General features: G+C 33.5%; 1 protein-coding gene across 1 annotated transcript; it reads right to left on the bottom strand.

The window, feature by feature from the left end:
* Positions 1 to 4,151: 4,151 nt before the first annotated feature.
* Positions 4,152 to 11,204, bottom strand: LOC141820680 (uncharacterized). The gene is made up of 9 exons (XM_074708043.1): positions 10,770 to 11,204; positions 10,584 to 10,676; positions 10,164 to 10,268; positions 9,810 to 9,962; positions 6,573 to 6,671; positions 6,361 to 6,489; positions 4,886 to 5,065; positions 4,622 to 4,738; positions 4,152 to 4,529 (listed from the first exon to the last, which is right to left on the bottom strand). Exons 1-9 carry the CDS (start codon positions 11,085 to 11,087, stop codon positions 4,365 to 4,367), a joined length of 1,359 nt encoding a protein of 452 aa, XP_074564144.1. The 5' UTR covers positions 11,088 to 11,204; the 3' UTR covers positions 4,152 to 4,364.
* Between the last annotated feature and the right edge of the window lie 35 nt (positions 11,205 to 11,239).

The raw sequence follows: 11,239 nt of genomic DNA, 5'->3' as shown, positions 1-11,239 counted from the left end.
TGTATCATTCCCCTTTTTAGAAATTGCATGTAAATTTTTTCAAATAACTTAAATCCCACGCTCTAGTCTTAAAATTATCAAATCACATTTTAATTTTAATTTTAATTTTTTTTTAAAAAAACGTATTTTTAATATCAAAATGGACAAAATCTTTTATTTTGTAGATATATTTTAGTAAATTCTAATTGTAAAGTCATTTTTACAAAACTTGTGGTAAGATTTTTCATTAAAATAATTATGTCGAATCATTTTATTAAAAAAAAATTATATCCTAATTATGGTATTTGAAGACTAAAAGACTTCATTTTGAAATATATTTTGTTAAATTCTTTATTACAATCTTAGGTGCAACTTGTTTTACATTTTTTATTAAAATAAATATTTAAAGTGATAATTTTATACTTAGAGTATTTGAAGGTTTGATAATGGTTAAAAATTTTCATTAAAAGCAAAATTAGCTTTCACTTAGAGAATGAGAAAGCCTAACAAATTTTAATTAAGATGACTAAATTTTAATAATGGTTAAGTTCAAATAGGTTTTATCTATTATGTATAACCATAAAAATTCTAAATTTTGATCAGTTTTTAGTACAATATATTTTATTTTTATGTAAAAAAGTATTTTGTGATAATTTTAAATCATAAAGGTTGTATTTGATAAATTGTTCGATTTCGAATGACTTGTCTTAACCATCGAGTTTTATTATTGAATATTTTCATCTAACATTTTATATTATATTGTTATGATGTGACAAATGAGATATTTTTATGAGTATTAATTATTCTATATTATATCGTGGACATTCCTTAAAAAAATCAAAAGACTCCATTAAATATTTTATTCTCAAAATATCTCTTATTTTAATATTATTATAATAATTACTCATAATTATTATAATACATAATTATTAGAACATATAAAAATTATTTTATAACTATTATAATTTATTTAATATTTAAAGTGTAAGATTTAATTTGATTAAAATAAAATAGATTATTTTTCATATTGTAATAGCTACTTACAAAATAATTATTTTAACTACTAAATAACTACTAGAATATAATAATAATATTTTATTAAATGTTATACATTATAACAATTATAAAATAATTTTTATACATTATAATAATTAATCATACAATAATGTTAAAAATAAAAAATAATATTATAATAATTATCAAAAATTATTACAATAATATTAGAATAAAGGATATTATAGAAATAAAAGATCTAATCAAGCGTTCTTTAACTTTTCTTTAGAAAAGAGATGACCACCACTCGTATCTCTTTTAATTTAACATGCTTTTTAGTTTTTATCCAAAATTATTTATGCACAAAAGTATTGTCATATCAAAAGACTAATTATAAAGTTGGGGATTGTCAAATATTTGGGCACAATAATTGTTGTCAAATAGAGATTCATATTATTTTGATAAATTTGTAAATTAAAAATTAAGTTGGGGATGGTCAATTATATTATAATGTTTAATTGTATAAAAATTACATTTTTTTAATTAATAGTTTCTTAATGACTTGTTTCTATTTTTTTATTTGTTAATAGTTTAATTCTCACCTATTATCATCTCCTGTAAATTCAAAAAAACACACACATACATTTTTATGAGTATAAATCTATTCACTTAGTTACTTATTATGGAATAGAGTACTTATTGAAATCAATAAAGAGATGAATTTAAGATAATATATTTTTTTTAATTCTTATCACAGTGTGCAAAAGCTGGCATTGATTGCAAACCTCCAAAGCTCTTCTGTCTCTTATTTTAGCGTAGAACTGATCTATGTCGGCATTGATTGCCAACCATACAGAGTACTTCAAGAAGAAAAAGAGGTCCCCCGGACAATGGTATAACGGTAGGATATTCGGGTTCTAACTCAGAGATCCACGGTTCGATCCCCAGCTACGGCGTATTTGTAGGAATTTTCCTCCAAATGGGGAACGCAATCAAAGGATGCTGAGCATCTGTATTGGCCGCCATATGCGCTTCCCGATTTACCCTGGTGGTCGGTGGGAAACTTCCGTGGGACCGGACCCATTACCCCATAGATGTGGCTACTGGGATTATTTTTTTTCAAGAAGAAAAAGAGAATGATACATCACATTCCGTCTTTTCAAGAAGAAAAAGAGAATGATACATCACATTCCGTCCGAAGAACGTGCAACGTTGATAACGTTGGCTCTTAGACAACTGTTGTTCATGGAGCCACTCTTAGACAAAATAGATATGATTAAAAAATTGACTTTGATGATCAATAAATTAAATAAGGATAAGATTATTATTTAATAAATTAATTTTTTGAGTAAACAAAAAATTAATATTTAATAAAAGGTTGATTCAGTAGGATCGAATAGAATTTTTGACTCGCATACCAGCTGAGTTCATGGAGAAGATTATTAAATACTAATTTGAATATGTATGAATATCAATCTGTAAATTTCAAAATTAATTTATGAAATTTAATTGTCAAATTGATCAATTCGTTATATTGATTAATTGATAAAGATTAATTAATTGACAGTTCTGATATCTGATATTTATAATAAATTAATTTAATGATTAATAATCTGATTAATCATATTTATAATATTAATTTAATTAATTAATGTATATTTTAATTATTAATTAATTGAATCAATTAATAATAGTTGAAAATATTTTAAATGAACCAATCCTGTTTCTTTTCATTTATTGGAAGAAATTCTTCATCTGAACGAAGTAATTTTTCATCCCTATAAAAATAAACTCACTCTTTTCATTTAAATCATTCTTCAATTCAACTCAACTCAAGTTGTGAAATATTTTCTCCTTCTGCTCAAAATTTGAAATGTCCATATTTTTAGATGTAGGTCATTGAATCTTGAAAAGCGATCGTTGATAAATCATAAACATCTTAATGGAACAATATTATTTTAAAGAAAGAGATAAATTTATCCAAAGAGAATGCGTTGACATCAAAAAAAAAAAAATATAATCCCAGTAGCTAACATTTCTGGGGGTGGTCGGTCCGGTCCCAAAGTTTCCCACTGACCACCAGGATAAATCGGGAAGCACATACGGCGGCCAATCCAGATGTCCAGCATCCTTTGATTGCGTTCCCCATTTGAAGAAAAATTCCTGCAAATACGCCGTAGTTAGGGATCGAACCGCGAGTCCCTGAGTTACAATCCGGATGTCCTACCGTTGCACCATTGCCCCGGAGACGAATGCGTCGACATCAAAGAATTAATGATATGTTTATTATCTGAAATGATATCTCGATATCCGAAATAGTACATTGAGAGTACAGTATAAATGATAGGGATGTTTTAGCATCAATGTTGGTGTTGGTCTCGTCTTTCATGGAACCAAGAGTACGTCGAGAGTAAAAATGATAGGGATGTTTTAGCATAGATGTTGATGTTGGCATCGTCTTTCATGGAACCACTCAGATTTAAATTGATATCATGAAAAGATAATTCATAAAGAGATTGATAGCGTATAATACAATAGAAGTAAAATGATGATAGAAGTAAAAGATGTCAAATGTTCTATGGTAAAATACCATTAAAACATAAAGTAAAATAATTTTACGAAATGACAATTAAATTTACTATATTATATATAATTAAATATTAAACTATAAAATAAAGATACAAGTAGAAAATGAATATCACAAAAATATGAATATTAAAATAGATGTACAAATATACAAAAATAAATAGAATAAAAAAAGAGAATATTAAAATTATAAAAAATTTCATATTTAAGATAATACAAATATGTATTAAATGATTAATAACTATCTCACTTAGACGATATAAAATGACCAATATGCAAATTAATCAAAGAAGGGGCAAATCAAAAAAATTTAAAAGAGTATAATTTTTTTTTTTAATATAGATGACATAGTGATGAATCCTTCGCCCACAAAGTATGTAATTTTTTTTCATTTATGGACAATTTATATAAATTATAATTTATATCAGAGTTAGATAATAATATTGAACTTGTCTAGGACCTTTCTTTAACATGGTCCTAGTTTGATTAGAACACCATCCTTCAATATCAATTCTTTCGTAAATGCAAGCAAGATTGAAATGTAGACGTAGTATCAGATTAATGGCACAAACCATTGTTTGAACTAACAGCAAGAAGAAATAATTTTGCAACTGATGGTTCACACTAATTTTTGGCAATTTCAACACAATAAAAGATCGCATGTAACATCTCGCTCTAAAATAATAAGAAAGCACAATCAGAAATGTACTTGTGCTCAAACTTGCTTTGTAAAACAGATCTAGCAATTTATAGCAATTTACAGATAAGAGAAAATGGCAATAACTGAACAGGACCCGTACCAGAACTCAACCAGCTGACGATCCACGAAGTTTATTTGCAACGTAGAGAAGATGGCTGATGTTTGTTGATGGATAATTCTGCAAGAGTTTAAGGTTGGATGTGAAATCCCCAGCCAAGAGACGTCTTCTGATGAGTATCAGCATGGCACAACATATTCTTAGTAGGGTTTCCTGTGATCATGGACATTGTTCATGCATGTAACCTTTTGGTGAAGGACATATTGACGGATCATTTAACTACCATGGAGGAAAGATATCAGCACCTGAGGACCTTCAGGGTCACTTAAGAGTGTATCCCAAATGTGAAGGCTGTCAGCAAAGTTGAACTCCTGTGTTAAAAGCAGTGTAATCCATCTGAAAGCGTAGAACTGGGGATTGACCTTCAAAATTCATGAATCAATCAGATCTTTAATATGCAACACCAAGTAAAAGAATCAAGCACATATTTGGAAGCAGTTTCCGAAATGACACTTCTGCAAGAACTGCAGATGGGTGATAGAAAATGTAACTATAGTAGCTACTCTTACCTTGGTTGTGACTTCCAGATGACGCCAAAGCTCTTCATCATGCTTCTTGAGTAGCTCAGACAGTTTACTGATTGTAGAACGAATTCCAACTACACTATTGTCAAGCTTTTGACAGAAATTGTCCCTGAACCCACTCAGTAACTCAACAAAACAAAAGAAAGCATCGGCTTCAGCATATTCCTGTTAAGATGGACAATGTAAATCATAAGAGTCCATCAATAATCAAGAAAGAATTCCAATGACTTCAAGAAAAGAGCATATATTTATCATCGAATGAAAAATCACTTGCACAATTTATCTGTTAATAGTAATTTAGTTGCAGATAGTCTATGAGCAATAATTGAAAGAGAATTCCAGCATCCAGTAAATTATGGTACATGCGTTCAATAGATGCAGACCCACAATGTCCAAAAGGCAAATAGACAAAGAGACCTATTTTTTTTCCAAATAGAAAGCGACACAACATAGTCTATGTGAGAAAAAGATGATGGCACTGCTTCATAACTTTCTATATGACCAATTAGTCATCAATTTGAAAAATAAGTAATCAATCATAAGAGCAAATGAAACACAAATAATGGTTCTGGCAAGAGCAAGATAAAAAAAAAAACAGTTACCTTAAAAATAAAGACAAGGAAACATTCTCCTTAGCCACATTAAATTATAGAGCACCATCATACAGGAAAATCCACACGATAGCTTGGGGAATGCTACCAAATCTTCTTATTTGCAGTGAGACTAACTTGACACTGCACCAATTGCTAGTGTCTGTCTCATACAATTTTGTGAAGGTTCCTTTCAGAACACCAATTAATTACAAGTGCAGTTTACCAATCTAAATATGACATCCTAATTGCTGAAAACAGGTAACAGAGATGGATATATCAAGCCAGGCAGAAGGGCATGGACGACTCAGAATAATCCCAGATCCACAATTAATAGATTTTCAGAAGCAAGATTTATTCTGTGCCTTCCTAGACAACCTCATTCAGGTTTATTAGGAGACTGGTGCCAAAATGTAGAGAAGTGGATGAACATCAGAAGAGGTTTCAACAAGCAGAATTTGTCAATATCCTAGAATCAGTACTACTATTTATAAAATTGAAAAGCAAACTGTCAGAGGCTTGACCACTGCAAGATACCTCAATTACTTGCCTAATATGGACAACAACTAACTTAATGCAATACGAGCTCTATAAATATTCCAGCAATATAAAATAAATAACTCAAAAAGTTTAGTATGACTAGTGAAATAGTTTCTGGTGTATAGACCACAAAAGCCTCACTAAGACAGAAAACTTATTGATGTCAGAAGAAAATAATTTTAAAGCATGGATAAAAGCAACCCCATATATCAAATCATGACAGAAAGTGGACATTGTTGCCAGTATCAATGGTATATGATAATCAAACAGATTTATAATGACTAAATGTATAGTTGCAATAATGACACAGCAGGAATTTCATAACCATACAGCATTATTTGGCTCTGGATCATTTTTGAAAACATAAAAAAGAGGAGCTAAAATTTCATTCATCCCTTGTACATATCTTATTCCTGGATTCAGCTTTGCAAATATAATGAGTATGTGCCTCATGACCTCCTGGAACAAAGATAACTGATTGGTTAATGCAACCAGCTTAAGAAAACTACTTGATGTCGCCTAGTGTCTAAGCAGATACTTGCCTGATTAGACACTGCAAAGGAAGAATCACCATTAAAAAATTGCATGTCAGGATGAGTGCGCTTTACATCTCTGTCAATCTGCTCTATGATCTCTGCGTCCTAAAGTGGTCCACATGTATTAGAATTAGTTGCATTTACCATCACCCAAAATAGAAACAAGGATCCAAAAAAGAAAAAACAGCTAGTCAGAGGTAATTCCTATGAACAGAATGCAAACATTCTAATAATTACGACGCATGCAAATCATAATAATCATACTGTAAACAAGCAGCAACTTAACAAGAAAAAAAATGCATTTTTTGCATGAGAAAATTATGCATTCTGTTTCTTCTTTAGTCTACAAGGAATTTGAGCAATCTGAAAATAAGTATCATAATTCATAAATAGTTGGATTTAAAAACAAAGATCAAACTTAGAGGATTTTAAATGTTTTTAGTGTCACCAGAAAATTTTTAAAAAAACAAACAGGTTAAATTAGTCAAATCTGGCATTCTAGCCATAGGTAAATATCATTTTTTAAAATATACGTGATCCTTAGACATTGGTTGCATCTACTTTTTTTTCCTATCACTGAGCATATTTCCTTGTGTCAGCGAAAGACTTTGCACAAAAATTAGGCTATGCTAAGAATAAAAGAAAAAACCACACTATTAAACATTGTTCACACTTAATGTGGTGAAAATGAGCAGGCAGGGATAAGGTGCATTTCTTGGATGTAGGCTCCCATTCTCCAACTTGTTTCTTGCAGAAATTTTTACCGTCTCATAAGACTTATTGATGATGGTCAACAGGACTATCAGGGACCTAATTGTACATACCACAAAATCTAAGGTGTAAAGCATAAAGTTTACAATATGAATATTATATTTTTTTATTAAAACCCATGAAGTTGCTTCTGGGCTTCCTAAGTGTTCAAAATGTAGGTATCATGTCACTTTTTTCCCCTCTACTTCTCAAGCCAGTGGCTGCTTCAGGCTTCACAACCATGCTACCCAGGTGGTTTTTTGACTTTCTGCTCTGCTTCTCAATCAGTGGATTAATCTGAGTTCGAGAAGCCTTTGCTGTTGAACGACACAGTTGACATTCTATGAGTGGTGGCATTTATTTTTCTGTAGAAGTGTGGTCAATTTAACTGAAGGTGAAGCAGTAGCATTTTTTAATATAACTTTATTCCTCCTGGATTTCATTGTTGTTGTCACCTGTTGCCACCACTATTCGGCATCTGCTTGTTGGATCTTCAAGATTTTCAGAATGTTCTTCACGGGAGGGGGAAGAGGAGGTGAGTCAGTCTTTTTTGGTTTTGAATTGTTTCTCCCCAAGATTGTCAACATCCATTCTGATTGCTCAGTTTGGCACGTCGTATTTGTAGATATGGAGGCGTAGCACCTCCTCTCTAAGCTTTACACTCAACTGCCTACTCAGCAATTGGGGTAGATATTCAGTGTGATGCAGTCACAAGAGGGTTAGGGATTAAGGAATGGGATTGGCCGTGCAAGGAACTTCATCTACAACTCATGATTAGGTGTGTGGAACAGGGATGGGATCAATGACAATGGAGATCGGCCTAGATCTTAAGCTATGCACCATGAGGACCATTGACAGCTTCATGAAGGAAACTGCAGCCACTTGCGACAGAAGTATGGCCAAGTTGCAGGAGCCTGCGAGGAGTTTGGAGGAGAGGGAAACAGTTGAAGCTTTCAAGGTGAACTCCTCCTTTGCATGCTTCTCGTCTATGGCAGTAACTTTTGCATTAGATTTGGTTGTTTCTTAATGTTTGTTGGTAGTTTTCGCCAAAAATTTTTGATGATTTCTGATGCAGATGCTTCTTGGATTACAGTGATTGAGATGTTGAAGGAGCTCAAATGGTGCCACGGAGAGCAATTAGCTGACGACTTAAAGGAATTCATACCCACTAGAAGTGAGTACGAAGAAGATGGGATGAAGCTGGAAGGAAAGAAATTGCAATGACAAGGGACATTATATGAGCTCTGCTCACCTCTGAAGTGGAAATTCAAGCAGAAACAAGGTCAATAATGATGATGATGATGATGTTACAAGAGCATTACAAATGAGGTATACAAGAAGAATTTTGAACAAATAGGCTGTTTTATCTGATGTGATCAGTTTTTGCTTAAGCTAAGAAAGAATGATTTCAGTGGTAGAGAAGTGGGAGACAAGGTCATGTGGAGAAGGAAAATGTTCGCGCAGAATCCAAAATCCAGTAATATTGGGGTGGAAACAGAACCAAGCTTAATAACCTTGAATGCAGAATCATTGAAGTTGAGGGTGAAAATAATCAGTCAAAAGAGGAAGAAAACAGAAGTGGATTGCTCAGCAGATCAAAATTAAGGTAAACTTAAATTGTTTTGTTCTTAATTTTACCCATTCAAGTTATATAAATTAAGATAAATCAAATTATCCTACATATTATTTATCTAGACAATATTAGTATCACAAAGTGATGATTCCATTGGGATCACACAACCAAAATACTTCTTTGATGTAAAAGTTGCTTGTTTAAGAGGAGACACATTTCTCAATTGAATTATGTGTTTGCTATGCTTGTGGAAGTTGGTATGCTACGAACCATTCCAATTGGCACTGGCATGAATGTCAAATTGGTACCAAGATAAGGAAAGGCATTATCTAATCCATACAAGTACAGAAGATTAGTTGATAAACTAAATTATCTTATAAGGACAAATTCTAACATCTCATTTGCAGTCAATTTATTGAAACCCCATGCCACAATCATTAGGAGGCAACTCTATATTGTACCATAAAAATACTCCAGAAAAACACCACTTGAGTTAGGATTGAGGTCATCAATTTATTGAAACCACATTACTACTTTTAGGAGAAATACTTCCCTCCAACTATTTAAGGTTTCTTTAACCCAGCTTCTCTGGTTCTTATTTGGCATAACAATCAAATAATTTTGCAACAGTATGTACTTTGCTCAAAGTTGCCTACTAAATATAAGCATCAAATTTATGATATAGGCAATATTTATGTCGTGATTCAGTGTATACAACAAAATGAAAGCTAGTTGTCAGTGATTCAATGCATGAAAACTTCATCAGCAGCTGTTAATAACTTCAACTCTATTAAGCTAAAATATCCCTCATAGTCATCCACATTTTCTAATTGTGCAAGGTGATGAGATGGAAATGAAGGTATAAAGTAGTAGCTTAAGCATGATGAAAAGAATAGTCTTGTCAAGTTCAGAAGCTTTACCTGGAAAAACTGATTCCACACACTAGTTTTCCCAAGGCTCAAAGGATGCTCATCATGTGTGATTCCAGATCTCGTTAGAAAGCCATGGTCTCCACTTCCCAACTCTTCATTTTTCTGGCCACAAGATTCCTCCATTCTCCGTGCCACTTCTGACTGACTAGCAAGAAAAACTTTCAAAATTTCCACCAATGGAGAGGGAAAAAAGGACCATATCAATAACACTCAAAATTCCTTTTGTATCTTGGTCGGCCACTCATTCAAGAGGTAAAATCAGATTTAACTAGTATAACTCTTAATTGTGTTGGACCATTAACTTTCACAGCCATATAGAAATCATAAATAGAAGATGCCTACCGGATTCACCAAAAACTCTTCCCTAAAATCATTGTATTGAACCCGCTTCCTGTCTAATTCTTGACCCCACAATTCTCGGTTTCTAGGCAAATAACCTAGGAGGAGCTGTGCAACATAAAAGAAAAAAAAGTGTTATTTTCTAGCTCCATAGTTCAGACAAAGAAAATGAAGATGTTTAATCTGTTCATAATCCGTCACCTGCTAAACTTATGAAGAGATTTTCATGAAACGGATCGGTATTTTATATCATATTGAAAGGAGTAGCATAGTCTTAACATTTGTTTTCTCATTAACAACTAGCGAATGGAGAATTTTTTTTAGGGGAAAAAATATCCAATTACAGGTAGAATTAAATAAAACGACTAATCTAATTCACGATAATATAGACCAAATTGTAAACGAAAATGAGTTTGTAGGAACCTTCCATATAGTAGATCGAATTCCAGCTCCATCCGGAATGCCCTGCGAGGCCAACTTTCGTAGTTCCTCAATATTTATTACCTTCTTCGATAGCTGAGCACGCATTTTAACTCCAGTAAGTAAACCATAACCATAGCAAAATTGCAACAGAAGCATCGAGCAATAGGGAGAAAAATGCGTGTATACTTCCGATAAGAGCTGGGACTGGCGAGAGACGTCCTCCTCCGACAACCTCGAAGGGTTCGGATCGCCCGAAAGGGTTCCGGATGAGAGCCTCGGGGCCTCCCGCGGCGGTGGCGGCGGCGGCGGAGCAGGGCGAGGGGGAGGCAGAGGCTCAGGGATCACAGCTTGCACAGGTGGTTCGGGCTTCGGAGGGGGCAACGATCGGGGTACGCGATCGGCGGGATGTGAAGCGGCAGCGGCAGCCACGGTAGCGGCGGAGGAAGAGGTCGACGAGGACCAAAGCGAGCTATTGAGCCACTCGGGCACGCCCTTCTTGCCCATTCTTTATCGTCTCCCCCCAGCGTATCCCGGAGCTTCGGTGGCCGTGAACCCTAAGCTCTGCTCGCCGTCATCGCCGTGACAGAGTTCGCGCTCCTTGACAGACGGCGGCGTGGGAGATCGAGGTGCCGACTCCCCACAAGAAGTGCATTTCG

Source organism: Curcuma longa, unplaced genomic scaffold, assembly GCF_044706935.1.
Source record: "Curcuma longa cultivar G26 ecotype Majalengka, Jawa Barat unplaced genomic scaffold, ITB_CL_G26_1.1 utg509_np1212_2302976_RagTag, whole genome shotgun sequence".
NCBI classification, from domain to species: Eukaryota; Viridiplantae; Streptophyta; class Magnoliopsida; order Zingiberales; family Zingiberaceae; genus Curcuma; species Curcuma longa.
This window is presented reverse-complemented; position numbering and strand designations above follow the sequence as displayed.